This window comes from Alligator sinensis, unplaced genomic scaffold, assembly GCF_000455745.1.
Source record: "Alligator sinensis unplaced genomic scaffold, ASM45574v1 scaffold752_1, whole genome shotgun sequence".
Taxonomy (NCBI): Eukaryota; Metazoa; Chordata; order Crocodylia; family Alligatoridae; genus Alligator; species Alligator sinensis.
The window spans coordinates 1,158,974-1,181,791 of NW_005842000.1; the positions used below are offsets into that span (position 1 = coordinate 1,158,974).

General features: G+C 45.0%; 1 protein-coding gene across 1 annotated transcript in view; it reads right to left on the reverse strand.

Moving 5' to 3' along the window:
* Positions 1-562: 562 nt before the first annotated feature.
* The window catches only part of CHRNA4 (cholinergic receptor nicotinic alpha 4 subunit), a 29,338-nt gene continuing 7,082 nt past the window's right edge, over positions 563-22,818 (reverse strand). The window contains exons 3-6 of the mRNA XM_025201659.1: positions 22,211-22,255; positions 22,015-22,124; positions 9,936-11,316; positions 563-1,158 (exon numbers count right to left, since the gene is read on the reverse strand). Of these exons, the coding sequence (XP_025057444.1) occupies positions 1,033-1,158; positions 9,936-11,316; positions 22,015-22,124; positions 22,211-22,255 (1,662 nt within the window). The 3' untranslated portion in view covers positions 563-1,032. The remainder of the gene's footprint in view (positions 1,159-9,935; positions 11,317-22,014; positions 22,125-22,210; positions 22,256-22,818) is intronic.

Sequence of the window (22,818 nt, forward strand, 5' to 3'; positions counted from 1 at the left end):
ATGAAGACATCCAGAGCTACTAATGTCTTCTGAGAAGTTTGGCTAGATGCCTGCTGGTCCTACTTTGGATGGCTAGCTGCATGTCCCAAAAAGGGAGCTGGGGAATCTAATTCTGCTGTCCACTTTTAACAGTGTGGGCCCTTATGTATAACTGCAAGATTTCTAAACCTGCCTCTCTATCTCTCCTTTCATGCCATGCATTGCAGTCAGGCTGCGTCTCATTGTTCTTTGCTATAGAGCCAAAGCCCTTGGCCCCTTGAAGAAAATGAACACAACCCAAAAGCTAATTTGGATGGATAGCCATGCACTGGGAACCAACCCTGAAGACCGTGTTTAATTTGTATGTGGTCCTTACTCAGGTAAAACTCCCACTTCCAAAGTTTTGTATGAGTAAAGATGTCAAGACTAAGGCCTTATCATTTAATGTAGCTGTTTCTGCAACAGCTGTTGGGATCTGCACAGGGTGAGCGCCAGCGTGGGCTCTGGGAAGGTTGGGTGGGTGCAGCCCGGTCCCCACATGCCTTGCAACCTGACCAGTTGTGTCTACACCTTGACTGTCAGAGCATCTCCTGGGCAGGAATCCCAAATCTGACCCTTTATTTATAAAAGGACCGTCACAAGGACATACCATCCTGAATGACTTCAGGTTTAGAGGTGACCTTGCTATTTGAGGATGCATGGGCGCCTCTCTCGAGTCAAGTGGAACTAATTTGGCTGTTCTGTCTACAATGCCACCATTTGCACTGCTTTCAGGAATCGTGCCCATGTCCTTCCTTTGTTAGATATACGTCAATGAATGCCACCATGCTATGTATACACATTAATAACAGTTTCCCCCAGAAAGAAGATGCAGAAGATGAGAATGGCTTGGCAAATGATGGAACCGTAGAAGGTGTTCCCAGAGCTCTCAGGAACGATTCATGCGCAGACACACAGTAAATTATTCGGGTAGACCTGTCTCCTGCTCCGTCTCCTTCCAGGCGGCCGAAAACCCTCCGAATGGGGCAAACTTTGTTCTTGCCAAAGCTATTCTTAGATCATGCCTGCTAGCCAAGGTGGAAGGAAGAGACCGACAGTTCCCAGCAAGCAAACAATGATGAACATCCAGAGGAAGATTCTGTCAATGACCATGGCAACGTACTTCCAGTCCTCCTTCACCTGGAAATGCAGAGATGAGAGGAGCAATTAGGGCAGCTACGGTGAAAGACCGGTGCACTCATTATGCAAAGTCAGGGGTTTCTTCTATTAAAGGAGCTGAAGTAGCAGTGCGGATATGCTGAATTTGCAGTCGAGCAAGCCCATCCAATAACCCACTGTGCAAATAACTAATCAGGTACATGCAATAACCAATTTTCCATGAGCGTGGGTATGTGTAAGTTGGGCAGAGGTTCAAGCTGGAGGAAAAAGCATTTCTTTCTGCCCTGCTTAAATAGCTGAAATGGACTTAAAACCAAGTCCATTTGGGAAAGGGACTTTTCTGCTATTGCTGAGTCAGAAGTGCAAATGAGCTAGAAAAGAAGAGAAATGATTTCACTGCCTCCCCTTTGCACCCCTTGCATTTTGTGCCGGGAGGATTTTTCCCAGGACCTTTCCCCTTGGAAGACCAAAAGGTTTTCTGTACCACTGAGCTGGAGTTAGTCATCACAGATGATCTTTTTTTTTTTTTTTGATTAACCAACTGCATGCACAGGAAAAGCTTTAAAAAAACAAGGGCAAAAAACCCCTGCACTGCAGCCATTAATTTCTTTCCCAGGAAGCAGTAGGAGAAGACAGTGAAGTCCTAATTTATATGGATGTTCCCATTACAATTACCTATAATGTACTGCGTGGTGGTTAATACACTAACCACTGCCCAGGGCTCTGAGTTGAAATGTGGCAATTTGTCTTGTTGTTTGCTGGGGATTTATTAGACGGTAGCATAGCTGAAGGGTTCAGCAATTAATAACAGTAATATGTAATATTCCTGCAGGGGCTTTCATCCATAAATCTCCCCCCCGCTTATAAAGCACATTAAGTGCTATTATCTGCCCTTTATAGATGGAGAAACTGGGGTAGAGAGAGGTTGGTTATTTGTTGAAGGAAATGCAGCAAGTTGCTAGCAGCATTAGGTAGAGACTCCTAACTCCCATTACCCTCCCCTGTCCACTGTGCTTAAACTCTGACGAGTTAAAATGACACTATAATATTTCTTATTTAATTTTTTTTTTAATGGGAGCAATGTTGAGCCAGTGCTGGGCATGCTGCTGGTGCTAGCCAGGGCCCCGTGTCCTGGAAGCTGTATCATAGGCATCTTGGTGATGCCCCACAGGAGACAGGAGATGCCTCTTTGGTTAACTTCAGTCTTTACAACCTCATAATCCATGCTGCAAAATACCTGCCACTTTAACCACAGGGAATAATCAATAAGCATCCATTGTACATCGTGCCATTTTAAAACATCTACTCTTTGGAGAGTAGCTGAGATCATTTCTTAGTACAAGGTAGGCAACGAGTAGTTTTGTAAAAGCCCTTAAATACAGCTGCTTGCTTTTATGGGCTTCCTGGATTTACTGAAAATGCTCTTAAGCATGTCAAAGTGAAAGGAAGTTCTCCAAGTGTCAATGAAAAAGCTATTTCCATCTCAAATAATGGAGTGGGTTTTTGCAGGTTTTAGTGGCATCATAAACAATGTTCCAGGCATCAGCTAATAAAATATTATGATCTGTCATATAGTCAAACAAATCAGCTGCTATGAATAAAATCCAGTCACCTTCCAAACCTGCCTCTTTCCTTTCTTTATTATTAATGGACGTGTAACAGAGTTTTGTCTTATGATAAGTCACTCAAGTTCGCAGAGAAATTATGACTTGCTGCTGGCAGAAGGCAATTCTAGCTTCTGCACAATGTGTTGCGGTATTTTGTAGAGTTGGTGGGTTATACATTGCATACAAGTTTTCTGCATTTAGCTCTTGTTTTGGCTTGCAATCTTTTTTTTTTTATGAATTAATGGTAAATCTTCAACTCTATGTGCCATTGACAAAGATCATTGAATAGTTCATACAAATCAGCTTCTGGTGTAATGCAGTCACTCTATTACTTTGATTATTTTCTAATCCTATAGCTTGCTATAATTATGTAAGTCACCTGGTCTTGTGCCTGCTCCCTGCATGGAAAGATGAATGTTTTAAATAGGAAAATAAGAAATGCCAAGCACTGATGAAGGCATAACACCCTTTCCCCATGCATTGTTCCTAAGACTGCGGTTCATGAAACTTCAGGGACTCCGCACTAATAGTGTAACGCACACTATTACCTTGTATCCACCCTGCTTGTACTTTCATATATCCTTGATCCCTGGAAAGTGATGATAAATTCTGTGAAAGGAAGCTGGTAATTTGATTCTACAGTCATCTTGGACTTCTCTTCCTTTTCAAAGACATTTAACTGTGCTGAATCTAAAGGGCCAAGTGCAGAAATCATTTCCCTGCTTTATCTTAATTTATTTAAACCAACGTATGCCTAATTTTCTGTATCTTCATTCTCCAGGAGTCACCTTGAATTAATATCAACTATTCTATGAATTAGCTCAGTGGTGCAATTAAAATCCTAGGGTAATAGTCCTGTGACTGAATTTAATTCAAAGAGGAAAAACAAATATTTCAGTATCATGAGAGTAAATGTTTTGAACTCAGTCCACATATTATACAGGCCAGCTATAACATCAGAGCAGAACTGAATTGACATTGAGAAGGGCGCACTATCAACTGAGCATCTGCACTGACATTGAGAAGGGCGCACTATCAAGAGGAGGTGGTACCCGGACACAGATGGGGTACCCCCTGCAATGAGCTGTATCCATCGCATCTAACAGATGGCAACTCAGGCATTGCATTCCCAAACACACACGATGGACTGTACTCGTCTACCCACTTCAGGGGAAGGACTTGCTGAAACGATAGACTGGCGATACGTAAGGAAGGGTGATTGAGGAAATGGCATGCTGGTGACACGTAAGGAAAGCTAATGCGGCAGTAATAGGTTAAGTGCTACAATTGAATTGGGTGAGACTGCTTGCAGCTAAATATACCCCCTTCTACTTGTCCCTTGAGATGGGTGGGTCAAAATATGGTATAAGTGATATACCACAAGGAATAAAGCAACCTTGCAAAGTCCAAAGTATTCACACTTGATCCAGCAAATACTTATGCGATGGAGCCGTTCTAGTCACCTCTCTGGATGATTTAAGTCAAACATGTGTATCAACAATTTGTTGCATTGAGGCCATTGTCCTGGTAGGATTGAGCCCTTGTGCTCAGATATAGCTGGGTGGGGGGAAAGAGGATATAATGCTTATTTCTTGCTCAGATTTCCTATTCAAAATCAAAGACAAGCAGGCCGGGCATGATCCTGAATCTCATGAGCAATCTGGGGAAGGGACGGGCTCTTTGTTCTGTATTTGTACACCACCAATTACGCAGGGTCGTAATTTGGGACTGGGGTTCCTAGGCTCTATGGAAATACAATCAAGTTAAAACAACTCTTGGAATCCATGAGAAATCTCCTGCAATTGTTCGGGATGAGCCCTCTCATTTAAACGAGGCAATTTATGCGGTGATTTCCACCTTTCCCCACCCCCTTTATCAACTGGAAAAGAGCAGGTCACGCTGTCCTCTGCCTTCTTCACCACTGCTGAGAGCAATTCTGAGCTGTTCGCCGACTTGCGAGTGTCACAGTTTGACATTCAGCGTTCATGCTGGCTGCCATAGCTAAATAAGTTTGGAAATGTCATTTCTGTTCCAGGATGTTTGCAGCCCAATATTACCGACTGTGAATTTTGCGGTCGGGTGCACAACTGGAAATCCACATTCAGCAAATATTTCAGCTTTTGTGGCAAAAGGGCTTTTTGCAACTCTTTATGCGTGGCAGGCTTAGGTGCTTGCTTGTTCCAGGGAAGGAAACATGAACAGGGTTTTGAGCAGCTCTACTGAAATTTCCCTTCCAGTTTGACTATATCTGCAGAATACTCTGCTCTTCTTGACAATGACCATCTCAGTTTGCAAGAAGTATCCTTAAGTGGATATTATTCAGCACCAGAGACAGAGCACAGAAGGGAGATGGTTGAATCCAGGAGAGGTGATGGAAAAAAGAACGGGAAAGGGAGGTATTTTTGACTGCATGGTTGTCTCTCCTGCTGGCTTCAACTCTTCTTTGTATCACCCTCTTTGTAGTAATTTGTGTGGAGCACAATTTGCAGAGATTGTCACCAGCAGCTGGGCTACAGATGTCAGCATTTGACATTAGAAGTTTTGAGCCATGTTCTGATAAGTTGTTAAGAGGCAACCTCCAAGGCTGTCCAAAGGAAAGGGGGAGATCTGGCTTGTTCACAGCCCCTCGTCATCTGGAGTCTCCAAATACACGGATCTCTAAAACACCCCTATGCTCTGTCCTTGCAGACCCTAGAGTAAGGACTGGTGTGAGATGCTGATGTTCTCCAGGGATTGCAAGCTGGCAGACCAGTCCTTAAGGGGCCATAGTCTGTGGCAAAGTTTAGAGCAGTCCCAAAGGTATATATTATACCTTGTTATATAAAGCTGGTGGTAGGGAGGGCTGGTGGAGAGGGAGGGGATTCTACATCCCTTCCCTACCAAATGATTTTATTTTAAAATAGCATCAAATGTTGCACACATCTTTGAATTTGCTTTCCCTGATTAATCCAGCAAATGCATTCCCTGGCAGGACGGCTGGCCCAAGCATTTTAAGCAGCCATTGCAGACTATAAGGCCGAAAGCAAATATCCAGCTCCTACCTGCTCTACAACTGGGCAGAAAATCTAAGAGGTGAAGTCATGCCATCCAGGAACAGAAACAAGTACCGTGGGACCTCTGAGTCACATTGGAACAGCTCAGATTTAGGACGTGGGATGGCTACAGGGAGGGAATGAGAAGAAAAGCTGCAGGGCAAAGAACTACCTCAAGCAATGATTTAGCAAACAACTCTACATAAGCAATACATCTGAGAAAAGGAAATCGGCCTGCAGACAACTGAAACCTGATTCAGCCAAGGGGGGCTGACTATAGAAGTGTGTGTACATTGCTACTGACTTCGGGGGGGATCCTTCTGGCACTTCTGTTTAGTCCTGATTCAATTACCCTGCTGGAATCATGGCTAATGGGAATAGAAAAAGGTGTTGGATGTGTTGATTATTTCTGGTCACAGTTTATTTCCCCATTTCTTCCCTTTCTGTTCCTGCCCAAGTGCAGGGGGGCTGGACCCAATGATCTGTAAGGTCCCTTCCAGCCCTAACAACTATGAAACGATGCAGCTTTAACAAATGAATATCCATTGAGTTGGAGAGAAAAGAAATGGCAAAGATCTGAAGTTAGGGAAAATAGGATGGAGCATTTCAAAGTCCATACTGTGCAATCTGACTTATCTTTTCCTAAGAATACGAGCTGCGCTGGGATTCTCAGCCAGCTAGAAGATCTGAGCGCAGATGCTCTGTGTCCTACCATTTCTTATTGTACTATTCACAGGACAATTTGTATTGCACCATAATGCTGGCCTCTAGCACACTTCAAACACCAGTTCTGGAAAAAGAAGCAAAATGCAAATAGTGCAAAGCTACCAGCACTGAGCTGGGGTGCAAATTAATTACCAGCAAAACTTTCTTTGCACAGAAGAAACAACACAACCCCCAAGCCAAGATGCAGATACAGTCACCAGTAACTGCACTGCCAGACTCTTATGTGGGACTGGAAAAGGGGGTATGGCTCCTGGCTGGCTCACCTGAGCTATGCAACTTGTCTTGCTTATCAAAGTCTGCAAGCAATCTCTGATGGCATTTCTAGTATATAGTGGAAGTATCCAATTGTCTCTAATTTCTCGACGTGAACTCCTGTGCCTGCCTTTGTACACAGATTGATTTTTTTTTTTTGTAATGCATGACTTTTGTAACACACGACTGCTCCTGGGTTTCCCCATCTTCTTTCTAATTAAGCACTGAATTCAATGAGATATTTTCTTTTCATTTAGCAACATGACCCCTGTGGCAACAATACTTAACAGTAATAAAAGTCAGGAACTTCCAGAGAAACTCTGGTTCCATTACTACACACTAAGTAGCAGCAACGGTGCTTTCTCTCTCAAGTTGTAGACAGACAGGTTCAGGGTAACTGGTGACGTTATGTGTGTGTGTGTGTGTGTGCGTGCGTGCATATATATATATATATATAATTATATAAAAATAATATATATTTATATATTGCATATATGCATATATATATATATATATATAATTATATAAAAATTTGTGGTGGGAAGGGAAGGGGGATTTGTGCTTTATTAAATATGTCAATGCATGACTCTTCATTCTGACTTCAGATGACAGCTAACTTTGAAATATCAGGAATTTTCCAAGGGTTTCTCCCTTGTTAGCTTTGGTTCACATTATACTGTTGCCTTTGTTTCACAGTATGGATCATGCCTGCTTCCGCTCCTGGATTCAGAACAAATGCAACCCCCCAAAACCTGCTGGGGAGGGCAGAAAATCAGTGCAAAGAGCTTAGCTATTCCACCCAACAAAGACATTGAGCCCCGGGGCTTCTTTATTGCTCCTTTTTTTTTCTTTCTATTTTCTAAGGAAATTGAAATGCTCTCTATGGTGTTAGATGCTGATGAAACCATCTTGTTTATTTAGCAATCAAATAAAACAATTTAATATTATAGATGTTTCCCTCTTTCCCCAATGAAAGATGAAGCAGCAGGGATCCCCAGGGTAATATTTTTTTTCAATTTGCTTTTCAGTTCTCTCACTGGATTTTTTCTTGCAACTAACCCCACAGACTGATGTGGTAAGCCCTTCATTTACAGGATGCCAAACCCCCTTCTTTCCCATGCAGAGAAATCTGTGATGTAGGTAATTGTCCCCTGAAGATACATAAAACTTCCTTTCACAAGGAAAAAGTATCTGATGATATTGGATAACACTCAACAGTTTGTTACAAGCACTATCAACATTGCAAATGAGAGAATATAAATATTACAAGGAATGCAATATAGGCATTTGCTTTGTAGATAGCAACATGCTTATTATAAGGAGGTTTGTAGCAAATGGAAGGTATCATTGCTCTGACGAAGAAGGAAAATATGATTTCTTTTTTAATTAAGGCATGAAAAAAATTCTATTGACTTCCAGGTGTTTCTTCTGATTTCTACTGTTAAAATGAGACCAGGATTTAGTTCTTAGGGTCTCGGGTCAATGTGTGATGGTTTCACCCTGCAGAGAAGGATGGTCTCTTGGTCAGGGCACTTGGTTCCAGTCTCTGCGCTGTTACAGACTCGTGTGACTTAATGCATTTCACTTAGTCCCTCTACGCCTCAATTCTCCATCTAAAAAAATGGCAATACTAGCCTTCCCCTGCCTTCACAGGGGTGTTCATATAAATATATGAAAGTTTTTGGGAGCTTGGCTACTCCGGTAAACGAGCATATGAAAATAGATGGCAGCCTGGATTTATGATGGTGATGCTTAGGTTCGCTACTCATGTGTTGATGTGCTGCTCAGCACAGTACAAGACACACGTGCAAAAAGAGTGCTCATGCCCGAGGGACTGACAGCCCATAAGGGTGAACGGCAGTGATGCTACAAAAGTACCATGCGCTGCAGATCTTCACAAAGGCATAGAGCCTCAAGACTACCTTTGCTACAACAGCCCAACTCCAGGAGCTTTCTCTGCCTATGGGTGAATTTCTGCATTTCTCTGCCCTCTCCTCTGTTGGTCTGAGCCAGGATTTGAACTTCTGTCTGCAGCACCAAAAACGTTCAGTTTGATCCCCCAGAGTCTTGACTATTTGCCCCCTTTGTAAAATAGGTGTAGATGGCTACTCTACTGTTGATGCACCACACAGTAGATGCCTACTCTGTGTGAATACCTACCCATCGGTATAAAACCAGTAGTACCCAAATCAGACCTAGGAGCAGTAAACCTACCCTAACCCCACAGCATGAAAGGTTGCATCAATAAACCATGCAGGAGCTTTGCATTGCCAGACTCAATAACCCAAGTCGATACTTAATAGAAAGCAGGGAGTGATAATTCCCAGCCTGTCAGAGGCTTATCTGTTAAAGCAAAATTCAGTTAAGTTCCCAATAAATGATTGCTTTTAGTTCTCTTTCTGCTTTTTATCTGATGTTTGCAGTGTACAGGCTTTCCACTCCCAGATAATAGCTTTAAGGATGGGTTATTGTGTTTGGCAGCACTCGGGGCCCAATCCTGGGCGGTACTGAGTACTCTTAGCTTCCCCAACCGTTAATGGGATTTACAGCATCCAGCTTCTCACAGGAGTTGTTTAGCACTTGGTGTGACCACAGGTCAGGGCGGAAGAGCTCAGGGAAGCCTGCTCGGTTATGAATTGCTTTCAGCGAGTGCAGGTTGCTCTCTTGTTATAAGACCGCGTCCTGGTCTTTTATTTGTAGGCAACTGCAGTGTGCTAAACTTAGAAACAACGGTGTTAAACAAGACGCAGAGCCAGGAGACTGGCACTGTGAATTACAAAGCTAGCAAAGCTGGGCCTGTTAAAACTACATTGTGGCTGCCAAGGTTAAAAAGATCAACGGGAGATTCGGTTCTCGACAACAGCACGACAATACGCTACCATCTTCTCCGGCACGGATAACTCCGGCGGCAGCACAGCCCTGGGGCCAAGCTGAAACCCAATTCAGCAAGCTGCTGAGTTCCCACTGACTGGACCCTGTGCCTGGTTTTAACTAGACCTGGTTGAAATAGTTCAAACTTTGAAATTGTGTAACTCCACATTTTGAGCAGAGACTCCCATGAAAATTCAGAAAAAGAGAGCGGAGAAGGTTTTCCCCTCCTTTTCCTGGTTGCTTTTTACATGAGGTTTTGTAACCCCTCTTTAAGAACCATGATGGGCATGGGCTGGGTCATTATACTTACTGAGAAATCTGCATCTTCTGCTCTCAAATGGTCTGCGATATAGTGGACCCCCTCCACCGCCAGCTTCAGGGCAGGGGACATCAGCAGAAGGGGCTGCTCTTTGGTGCTGTGAGCTTTGGCGCCTTGCCCTGACGTGCTGGCGGCTTCCTTCTTTTTGCACTTGCACTTGCAGGGAGAGGGCTTGCGCGGGGACCTGTCTTCATTCAGGCGGCAACGTTGAGAGGCCGGAGAGCCGCTGGACTGGCCGTTGGTCTGGGATGACTCCTCCTGCAGGTAGCAATACTGGATGCTCCTGGATCTACACCGGATGCTCCCTTCCTCATCTTTATTGGGGCTGTACATCTGCTGAACACTTAATGACCTGCTTTTTGCGATGGAGGGAGATTGCGTGTCGCTCAGGGGATGGCTGGGGGGCTGCGGGGAAGAGCAGCTCACCTGCACTGGCTCCTGGTGCAGCACAGAGTACTGGCCTGAAGGTGACTTGCAGACCGATGGGGGCTTGGTTGGCTCCTCGAGATGGGCACAGAGGGAGGCTGTGGGGGATTGCTCATTGTTCTGAGGGCTGTTTGAAGAGGAGGTCACAAAGTTGGGCTCTGCTTCGGTCTCGGACCAAATTCTTGGAGCGTTGGCTATTTTGTGCATGGACTCGATGAGCTTCTTGCAATTGTCCTTCACTGCTGAGGGCCGCTTCATGAAGAGGAGGCGCGGGACCACGTCGAGGAAGATCCTTCTCACCCAGTCTGGCATGGTGTGGGTGCGTGGTGAGCGGTGGTGCACGTTCAGTACAAAGACCGTGATGATGATGGACAAGGTGACAAATATCATGGTGAAGAGCAGATACTCTCCGATCAGGGGAATGACCAGGGAGGTGGAGGGGATGATCTCAGTGATGAGCAGCAGAAAGACAGTCAACGACAGTAGCACGGAGATGCAAAGCGTGATCTTCTCACCGCACTCCGAAGGCAAGTAGAAAACCAAGACAGTCAAGCAGGAGATGAGGAGGCAAGGGATGATCAGATTGATGGTGTAGAACAAAGGCAGCCTCCTGATAATAAAGGAGTAGGTTATATCAGGGTAGATCTCTGTGCAGCACTCGTATTTCTTGATGTTGTAGTTGCCCACGGCATTAATGATGACCCATTCCCCACTCTCCCAGTAGTCCAGTTGGTCCACGTGACTGTGCATGCTCACTAAGTCTATCTTGGCTTTGTCATAGGTCCAGGAGCCAAACTTCATGGTGCAGTTTTGCTGGTCAAAGGGAAAGAAGGTGACATCGATGCTGCAGGAGCTTTTGTAGATGGCAGGAGGTGTCCATTTGATTCTGCCATCGTAAAACAGGTGGGCTTTGGTCAGGTGAGTGACAGCAAAGTCTCCATCCGCACTGAGGGGAAAATGAAATGAAGAAGAAGGGAAAAAAACCAAAGAATCAGAATCCATTCATCCTTTTTGAATCCGTTCACAAACCTTGCAAAATGTGGCTCACGCTTGCAAAATGCCATTCGCAATTCGCACACTTGTGCGCACAAAAGTGCATGCATTCTGAACACCTCATTTGTAAGTGCATTCCTGTGTGTGTGTGTGTGTGTGCGCGCTCGCACACTGAGTGACTGTGCAGCTGTGCAGACAAGTGAGCCAGACTGTGCAGGTCATTTTGAAAATATTGGTTGTTGACAGGATACCGAGATGACTTTACCTTTGAGCACGGGGCCCACTGCCGAGGCGGCCCTTTTAACCACGCACATCAACACGACAAGCCCTTTTAGGACAGGCAGTAAAGAGAACTTCTACGCTGCATATGCATTGTGGTGTTAGGCAGGTGAGTTGTAACTACCTGGCAGGTTCCTCCTTTTGGGGGAAGCTGCTGAGACCTGAGCTCTTGCTAAAAGTGCAGATATAATTACCAGACAGCTTCCAACGAATGATGTCAAAGGCACTTTTCTTTTTTCTCCGTGTGCACCAGCACACAAACAAGCTACACTGCGCATGGAAATTGGGCACATGTACTCAGAGTGGATTAAGAAACCTCGTTGCATGCACAAATGTTCAATTTGCAAGTGCCAACCTAAGCAGGCAAAAACAGCAGGCCTCACCTTGCACAAATTAGGCCCTGAGGTTCAGAACTGGTGCCAGAGGTTTGGCTTTACTTCTCCTCCAAAAGACCAGACTTCCAGCAGCCCAGTGCCCCCTAATGCAGGTGAAGCATGGGTTCAGTACAGACATGGAAGGGCACAACCTTTTTCATTAGTACCAACATGTCTTGCTGTACCTAGGTGCTCCCTGAAGGTTTTCCATCAAATTACTTGGCCAGTTTGGAGCTTGCTTGTGGTAGTATCATGCTGTCAAACATCCTGGCTGTAGGCTATGCCAGATTAATTGTGAGGGTTGCTATAAATAAAGCACTCCAGGGTAATCTTCTAGTCGGTCACTGGGAAAACTAGTGAGAACATCCTACTAATAATGAGAGAAACTCGACTCTGGATCCTCCAGCCACTGAGCTCTGCATGCTTTGTAAACCCTTCCCTGCTCTCTTAACATAGACACCTGTGTTCCTGGACTTGGATCGGCAGGCTTTTCACCGATGACCTGAAACAAACTTGGCTTTTGTCACATTATTTTATCTATAGACTTAAAAGCTAGCAATTAGTTTCTAAGCAACACAGGGAAATCCACCTTCGTTACGAAGTGAAGTTGATTGGCAAAATAGACACTTCTCATATCAAGGTAACACTGGGGACATGGCTGCATTGAGTCCCTGCATGATTTGTGGACTTGTGATACTATTGCTTTAGTGCATTTCTGTCGACCGTGGATTCCCCATGGAGCGGGATGTGAACTACTGCAAAGTTCAGATCTGGCCTCACGCCCAAAATTTGCCTCCCAGGTGGTTTGCATCTGTGAATTTTGGTCTGGGAACATCTCTACTAATAACACAACGAGTTTGCAATGATCTAGTTTAGGGGATTGATCAGGCCTGCAATATATCGTAGGCCTGATCAATTATATTCATGTAATGATTGCTCTATTAGTACCTGGGCCCAGGGAATTCCATTAAGATTTGCAGCTGGTTTACCAAAAATCCTAGAAAATGAGGGTTGAAGGGACTGCAGGAGGTCACATCTAGCTCAAAGCAGGACCAGCCCCAACTACATCATCCCAGCCAAGGCTTTGTCTACCTGGGTCTTAAACACCTCCAAGGATGGAGAGTCCACCACCTCTCTGGGGAACCTGTTCCAGTGTTTTTCTACCCTCCTAGTGAGAGAGTTTCTCCTAATATCTAACCTAAAATCGTCTTGCTGCAGCTGGAGCCCATTGCTCCTTGTCCTGTCATCTGCCCCCACTGAGAACAGTCCAGCTCCATCCTCTTTGCAGCCCTCCTGCAGGGAGTTGAAGGCTGCTATCAAATCCCCCTCGGTCTTCTCTTCTGCAGACTAAATAAGCCCATTTCCCTCAGTCTCTCCTCACAAGTCATGTCCCCCGGCTCCCAAACCATTTTCGCTGCCCTCCACTGAACTCTCTCCAACTTGTCCACCTCCTTTCTGTAGTGGGGGACCCAAAACTGGACACAGGACTCCAGATGTGGCCTCCCCAGTGCAAAATAGAGTAAGAAAATATTCTTACATCCTGGGCAACTCAACAAATCAGCAACCCCTACAATTCACCACTCTCTTGAAAGCAAGATCTTCCTTTCATGTATGCAGTTTACCACATTTTTGTAAAGCTAGTCAACAGATCTTGACCTGAAAATACAAAAAAAATCATGGATTTCTTGAATTTAGCTGTTCCTGTCATGCTTCTTTCTTTTTCTAAGCAAGATGTTCTCATTTTGTAGGTATTTGCTTTCCTGTTATGGCAAAATGTTGTGTGCCGCAAACTGATACCCTGGCCAAGAGTCTTGCTTCTCACCTCAATGCCGTCTAACATTGAGTTCAGCCTGACAGCCCGTGTCCCCGCCTGTTAGGAAGGGGCGCTGGGGAAGATGTGGCTCAAATCATTTCTTCAATGGTCAGAGCACTTTAAGTTCCCCATCTATCTCAGCCTTGCTAATTATTCCAGCTGCACTTTCGAAAGTCAGCCGTGTGCCCCAACGGATCCTGCCTGTGCCATTTATCTTGCAACCAAAGACGAACAAAAGAGGTCTAATCCCAGCACGCTCTGCTATTGTACTGCTGCTGTCGCAGCACATCCGAGCGCTGAAGCAGGGGAAGCATGCTGTCAGCTTCCCAAGAAGAGTGGCTGCAGCCTGGATCGGCTCCATCTGCAGAGATTTTTGGCTGGAAAAAAGTGGTTTCTATCTATAACCCAGTTAATAATTTATCTCCAGTTTTTAGCAGACTTTTTCTGCCCCCACTTAGGATTGTTGTTTATTTATTAGCATTGTTGCTTGTCAGAAATCTGCATGCCGCGATGTTTCTCCTGTTTTTGGACTCCAGCCACAGCCATAGAAGACCTAAACTAATGCCCCAAACTTATCCACAAAGATGCCACTGCGCTGGTTTTATTGCTCTCTTTTACGCTAGCCATATGCGACTCTTTCAAAGCCATGGACGTTTTCACACCGCTGGGTGTCTGAATTCCTGCTTGCCATTTTTAGTTTAATTTTAAAAAATCAGTGAAAGCAAAAATTGCATCTGGATCCAGATTGCTTCTAAGTTTTTGCATCTGATACACGGATCCTGGTCCAAAATTATTTTTGAAAGACGCAAAGCCATATCTGTGCACACATGCATGGAAGGACTGAGAGCTTTGTATGGGTGAGATTCCTAGAATCGCAGAAAACCAGAGTTGGAAGGGACATCGCATCGAGTCCAACCCCCTGCTCAAAGCAAGACCGGCCCCATCTAGATCACCCTGGCCAGGGCTGTGTCTAGCCAGGTCTTAAAAGCCTCCAAGGATGGCGGTTTCATAACGCACATGCCGTTAAGTGCCTAATTTTCAAGTGCAAATGATAAATCTGTGATTTGAGGCACAACTACCTGAGTAGCTGGCACATTTAGAGTGATCCTCTGTACAAGTTACCTGCCTGATTTGCACGCTTGATACTCTGGCTCGCTATCTTTGTGAACTCAGGTGTGGGGGGGGTTTGAGCCTGCAAAAAATAGCACTTGCCAAATCACCAGGTCATTTTTAGGGAGTGCTGTCTCCATTTCTTTCAACACCACTACCGAACCCAGCTCAAAGGCGTTCGATATGGCTTCTTCCCCAGGCCACCATCAAACTGAATGAGAAATGCAAGCTTTCTGATATCAGAGAAATGCAGAGCGGTAAAGGCCTGCCGGGCTAATTGGGACTTTTAACAAGCACATTCGTTTCTGCAGCCTCCCTGAGCTGGGACAAGTGGCAGGCTAAATGCTTAATTTGAATTTGTGGAGCCTGGGATTCAATAAAGGGACTGAATCATTTGTTAGTGTTTCTGACATTGCCATCTACACACAGCATCAGAGGGGAGGGATGGCGGATAGGGGGGACACTGAAGACCAGATTCAAGCTCTCCGCATCTATTTTCCTTTGCACCATGTGCTCAACATGGAGCCACCTCTCATCACTCTTCAGAGGCCCTAACAGCTTTGAGTTCATTCATTTCCTGGCATCTCTTTTACCTCCAACCCATCTTGCAATCTGCACAAAACAAGCCCAGCTGCTGCAGCGAAGATGCCTTTTGCCCTGCATTCAGCAGCACCAAAGTGCAACAGCAGCCAAGGGACAAGGTGGCATCCTACGTCTTGAGACTAGCACAGGTGGGTCTTCGAGTCTCCAAGCACCGTGCTCGAGTGATTCAACTTCAAATCCCTGGTGTCGGCTGTGGGGGCATCAAGGTCCCTGCTTTGCACATTGGGAAACAGTGGCACGGAAAGGTTTCCAATACCCTTGCTTAGATTATTCACATCTCAGTCCTACTCCGTAACCGTACTGAGAGGCCACTCAGGAAATAAAGCTCCAGTAATGGTGGTGGGATGCAGCCCTTGGTCCTTTGCCTTGGGCACAGAGGTTGTCTTTGGCAGGGACGGTGCAGAAGTCCAACCCTTGAGTGTCGGCTCTGTGCATTAGCCATGCAATGATCCCAGCAGGATCACTAAAAAAACCCTGTTATCTCAGCTACTTTTGTAGGGAAGTTTATTATTGACTAAGCAGGTTTTTTTTTTAATTAAAAGCATCTGCTGTCCACAGCGTTGGGGTTTTTTTTGTGTGTGTTCATTAAAAAAGAACAAACATCAAAAACTTTTGGCTTTCTGGCTCTCTGACAAATTCTGAACTTTTCCAATGAGCTTTTTTTTCACCCAGCGAGCCCTGGCTTTCGGCTCTCTTTTGATTGAAGAAAGGCATTACTGCTATTCCATCCAAAGAACTCCACTCCTTTGCTATTCACTTCCCTACTACTCATTTCTTGGCTATAACACATTTTTTTTTTTGCCCCCAGGCTTTGCCTACCTGGAAAGCGAGACCAAGCCATGAAACCATTGGCACATTTGACACTCCGGTAAGCAGTGTTGTTGTTCTCCCTTTAAACCACAGTAGGAATTTGGAACCTCGTTCTGCGTTTAATGAGATCTCTGAGGCATGATTAAATCATTCATTAATGGAACAGTATGTTTATCATTGGACTTGCATTGCAGATGAGTGATAATGAGTGTCCCCATCAGCATTTTCCTTTCCAGGTGCAGATCTGTGGAACTGGTTAGCATGGAATATGGGGGGCTACTACTTTCCTTTTAAAGGACTGGGAACTGGTTGATGGTGGTGGGATACGATGGCTGACTGTAGGTGGTGGGATACAAAGGCCAACCAGCATTGCTAACCTTATGCTTGACCTGGACCGATGCTTGCTGGTCAGCGATGGACCGTTCTTCATTGCTTGACCTGCCTTGTGAAGAGCCAGAGAGGTGTGGGCGACGTGAGATGCTGGAGAGCAAAGCATGCCACTCTTTGGTGGAAATCGGTGGGAGGGACAGAGGACTCCAGCTGCCTCTGCCACTCACCCCATTTGGTGCAATTCACCATAAGCCACATCACCTTGAGGATGGGGCAAAGCCCCAGGTTCCCATTTCCTCTTGCTGGCTCCACATAGGAACGAAAGCTCATCTTCAGACCACGCTAACCGAGACACTCGCACTGCCTGGGACAAACGTCACGCTAGCAATTACTTAGCAAATCTGACTAGCATAGTCCCTTATGGGCAAACCTGAGCCATTTGAATGCAGTTATTGTTCAGAGCAGAACCGTATTCTTATCTTGCTCCACCAAGACAAGGCAGCTGCAAACTGGTGCAGGGGAAAAAGCATTCAGAAAGTCTGGCTAGTAAGAGGTGTACATCAGAAGAAGAGTGCCTTCAAGGCAGTTAAGGTAGCCAAGTTCTCTTGACTATTCAGGCCTCGAAAGCTCTTTAATATCTGCCAGTAATTATTTCCAGAACTCCTAATTTTTTTTTTTTATGCCAGACACAATCACTTCTACCAACGCAAAGAAGAGAGACGCTCGTTAACCACCTCTGAAAACATCTCGGCATTGTTCTTCCCTCCGTTCACAGACCGGCAGCCCCTTCCTTACTTCAACGTTTCCTTGAACTTCTCACTTCATAGCTATCACAAAAAGAGCTGAATTGAGATTCAAGAGCGGTATTGTTCTACTGACAAATATCGAGTGCGCCTCATTAAAAAGCCTTGATGAAGACTCTTTTGCCAATTTCTATTTTCCCTGCAGTTGGGAGATACATCAGCTCATAAAATTAAATGTTTTCAGAATGCATATAAATGAGGCGCAAATTTATTTTAATTTCTGACTACACAATTTTAATTTAAACAGCGCTCGAGAAGCCTGCAAATTAGCTATATACATATATAGATATAGCCAGATAGTCCTTCATTTAGAGCATTTTTCATCCACAAGCAGAAACCTAGACAGATCTGGGTTACTGAAGTTCTCTCTCCTTCAAACCTTCTACCTCCCCACCCCGCCTTACTAAGCATTAAAGAGATACAACTGTACTATTCAGATTAAATGACTCTCCAATGGCAAATTAAAGCAGGGTTTGTTCAGCAAATATTTTGTGCCAAGGAAACACTTGCTACAAATTAATGAGTTAGGTGAGGAATGCAGTTTCCACTAAACTCTGAGAAGGTGCAGTATAGATGTATGTGTACCGATCCATAAGCACGGTCACTTATATGTACCTGCAGGTTGGGTTTTTTTTACAGCTGTAAATCTTAGCTATTAGGTGAGGTGTTCAGAATGGGATTTTTTGCAGAAGTCCTGGTTTGAGCAATATTTCCCAACTGCAAATACTCGCACTAGACTCCGCTTCTTAAGCCTTACACTCACTCAGGTGGCATATCAGAGGCATCCAACCAAAACCAGCCAGCAAAGCATGAATTTTTCAAGTGAACTGATGAATTTGCAGACCCAGAGCCATGGCCGGCTACAGATCTGACAGACCTTCATCTCCATGTCAAATAGCTAGCTAGCAGCTACACTCCTGTTGCAGAAATCCCCATGCACTGACATAGGTGATACATGGTACATGCCTCATGCCCACGTTGAAAGGGAGACCAGGAAAGGGTTAACCAGAACTCATGATTTCCCCTCTGAACTACTATATGAATAATTTTGAAAGCAAATCAGTTCAGGAAAATTGCAAGGTGCTCAATGACAACGCATGCATGGAAAGTGAGGGCAAACCTGCTCAAAGTACTATTCACTACAAATGGGTCAGCCACCACGAGCGAGCCTAGGGTAAAACTACCTGCCTGAACGTTACAAATCCCATTATGGAGCATCTGGTTTTCTTGGCACAGGGAGGGAAGGGAGGGAGGTTTTGCCATTTCCCGATTAAATCGCCTTCCTTTATTTTACATGTGTTTTGTCACGTTGACTAGAAACTATTTTCAGGCTTGGAGTTTATCTCATCAAGGCTGCAAAACCCAACAGCATGTTAATTTCCCCCTAGGATATTAATTTGGTTTTAAATTCCTTATGAATGTTGACAAGCACATATACTCTCTAGGCCACACTGGCCACATTTACTGATTTAATTTGGGCCTCTAGAGTGAATAAATGGAAGCATTTGGCAATAATGAGCTTAGATAAGAGAATAACTAACAACAAGGGGTATGATTTCCTTGAAGATGAAAATCTCTCGATTCCATTTCAGGTCCATAATTTCCGTATAGTCCCAAAGGTGAAAACAAGAAAGGCTTCTGTGTAGTCTCCTATCCAGAAACTTTCTCCCAAAACACTGCATCCTCAATAAAAACACTAGGACTCTCCTTGTCCGGACAGGAAATACTTGGCCTTAAAATGGATAAACACTGGACTAAGTCTAGTGGGCCAGATGTTCAGTGCCACTAGAGCCCCCTATTCTGGCAATATATAGCACCTTGCAAGTGGCCATTAATTACACCTGCTTTAAAGGCCTCTTAGATTAGCAACGCCTCCCCACCCCACAAAAAAACCCAACCCCAAACCCTAACATAGGAAGAAATCTTTGCAGCTGGGATTACTGCTTTTTGTGTTGACCACTACCACCCCACTCTTAACGTCTACTGGCCTATCTCTCTGCTGTGTCCTTTATCATACGCATCCCACCATAACCAACCAGTGACACTTGCAGTTCAAATGAACCCCTGAATCCACAGATCCAGGGACGTGGATGTGACAGACCTTTATGCCCATGTAAAACGGTTAGCAACACTCCTGTGACCTTCTGCTTTGTTTGTAATCTCCTTGGGGCAAAGACCACCGCTTTGTTCTGTATTTAGATGATGGGGGCTTCAATGCATTCCTAAATAGAGATGACGGTGATGGTGATGATATCAGATGGGGAAGGTAAATAAGATGAAAACTCATTCATTCTTGTTGTATTAATAACCTTCTCAGAGTTCACTGCTATTCAGGTGGGTGTCTGGGGCTCCTGAATTGAGAACTGGATGTAGAGAATGACATTTTTTGTGTAGCAATAAGGACTCATTCCCCCTTGTGAAGGGTGCAGTGTTCCTCGGTTTCAATTTAAGGCCCTAATCACATGATATTAGTGCTGTGCTTGGGTCTGCATTGAGGAGGAGGAGGAGGTCTGAGTGCTCGTGAATTAATAATAACCACTGTAATCATCAGAGGTGCTGAGCACGCAATCCTCCCAGGGGTTTCAGTAAGAGCTGCAATTGCTCAGCACCATTTATGGATCGGGTCCCTAGAGACAAGGAAATGCAAATGCCATTGATTTACAGGGTCCGATCCCCTTACTATATTTTTACTTTAGACATTAATTGAAAAAAACAACTCAAAGTGGGCCCATGCAGCTGGCATTACAGAGGAGGAGAGGTTTGGGCTGGCACTGCCACAGGGTATAGGCTTTCAATGGACGGTGTTGGCTGGCAAGGGCCCTTCTGCCTGTGCTTCTCTTTGCTAAGCACGGGGATAGCACTATAGAGGGAGTGCAGATATTGCCCTGAACCTTTAAGATCTCACCCAAGGGCAAGGGATTTTTTTTACGGTGAAGGGAGGAACCCAGGGAGAAGCAGCCTCATGTTAAACCAGCTCCAGAAGAACAGATCTGTGCCTCTAATTTCACTGTTCTCCTATGTGGCAAAGAGCCAAATGGAGCATCGTGTGCTACACCCCTACTTCTTTCTCCCAGTTGCACACCCGTCGCACAACATGGATGGGAAGACTTGAGGGCAGGTCCTCCAGCTGGTGTAACTTAGAGCAGCCTTTACTCTGCTCTATGTTACGTTGGGGCTAGTTTTGTTCCTGGCTGAATCCATCATAGCAGGAGCAGAAAAGCTGCTGAGAACCCCCTTCATTCCTGCTTCCTCTTTCCCCAGAAGCACCAAGGATAAATTATGGCACATTTGAATTTCTAAGAGCCCTGAGTAGTCTCTGCTCTTTGAATGCTTGTCCACAAAAAGCACAGTATTATTACGCACCTCCCAAAAGAGCGACTGAACCCTTGCGAAGAGGAGAAGGCTGAATAGCGAATCCCCAGCGATAGTTTATGGTTGGAATTTGTAGACAAAAGAATCATTTGTGTTAAACTCTCAAACTTTTCAGATGCACAAGGGTTGTCATCAGCAGCAGGCAGCCAGCTGAACATGCAGCAGCAATGAATAACGGCATGCCCTGATGAACAGCAAAGCACATTCACTGCTTTTCTTCCCCAAAATATTTGCAGATGAATTTGTTAGATTTGGCCAGCATTGTTCAATCCCTTTCAGTACGGGAAATGTATTCTCTGATATTTCCGACGCCCAGATAACTTTCTATTTAAACCTGCTCATATCTCATCTCGCTAAAACATCCTGACACGGACTGTGGCATTGGAAAGTCTGATACCCCAGCTCGTGAAGTTGCCAAACAACAGACTGTGGCCCCAACCGGACAAAAGAGATCAACAGCCTCTAAAATACAGAAAAGCAACAACCAGCTCCACTGTTATGTGCCCATCTGAGAGCCACATTTCAAACACTCAGATCGTGCAACGACCTTTTGTTAACAGATATAATTAAATTAATGGGGCTGATTCCATCACTTGAAAAATGACCCCTCAACACTATGTAGCAGGTTGTGAATCCCTTTTCAATAGGAGCCTTCCCTTCCTTCTAACACTAGTCCAGAAAGCCACTTTGGTTTGAAGCTGGAGGCCGTAATGTCTAGGAGGGAAAGGTTGCCAAGGGGAATTCAGACCACAACTCATCAGCAGCAGGGACCAGCTAATGCAAGGAGTCCTTTTCAGAGTACTTGCTAGTAAGTTTTGTTACAGCACCGTTCCCAGAAGTCAGGTGTTATAGCTGATGGTGAAAGACTATAAAGTGCTCAATGGGGCTGGAAGCTCAGGTCTGGCAGCTGTGTGTCACTGGGATGTATGTTTAAAAATGGAAGCAAAACCCTCAACACAACCAAACGCTGCATTGCACGCACAGTTGTCATCCTGGGAGAATGAGAACAGTATGAGACAGATGTTGGCCACATTCTTCATTGCACAACTGGAAGGTGCATGCAGTTATGAGGGGGGAATAACAATTTAGACCCGTCTAAGCAACATACAGGATTTTGAGGGTTAACGTGGCCTTCTGATAACCAAGCAGAGACTCACTTGTTGTACAGGACGATGTCCGGCCTCCAGATGAGCTCAGAGGGGATCCGGATTGATGTCACGTTTTCATATTCCAGGGGATCCCAGCGCAGCTTGTAGTCGTGCCACTCCTAGCAAAGACAAAGCAACTCCCACAGTTAGGCCGGCAACTGATAGGGGGAACAAACCTGAGAGACTGCGCTTCGGGAACACGCACCTGTTTCACCCACACGTTCGTGGTCATCATTTGATTCTTCTCATCCTGAAAAGCAAAAGCAACATCTTTGTTGGCGGAAGAGAACGTGTGGCTCAATCAGCCCATGCCATGCCTGCATTTTGTTACTGGCGTTTATTTCTGTAGCCATAAATAATCGCAGCCCTAAATGTATGTGGAAGCGCCAGCTAAAAGAAAAAAAAAAAGAAAAGAAAGAAAAGCAGATGTTTCTGGGGTTTAGCACGGGACCGAATGCATTTGGCTGATTATCAGCCAACAGCTGAGGCAAGGACTAATCAGTCTTGGGATCAGACCAACTTGGATTTATTTGGATTTTCCTAGATATTTATGCATTGAGCATGGTGTTATGGGGAAGTGCAGCAAAGGGCTCACAGCTCCACTTTACCCATACTATGGTAGAGGTAGGCTTGCTAGATTAATATATCATCTCCCCCCCATAATATATCACTCCCTGAGCACTGGGGCATTGACACCTCCTTAGAAGTTGTCTCACTGGCCACCTCCCAGCTGTCCTTTTTAAGACCTCCCTCCATAGCGCAGTAGCACCTGGGTGCAGAAGTGGGGCTGGGGATGGATTTGTTCCCTCAAGT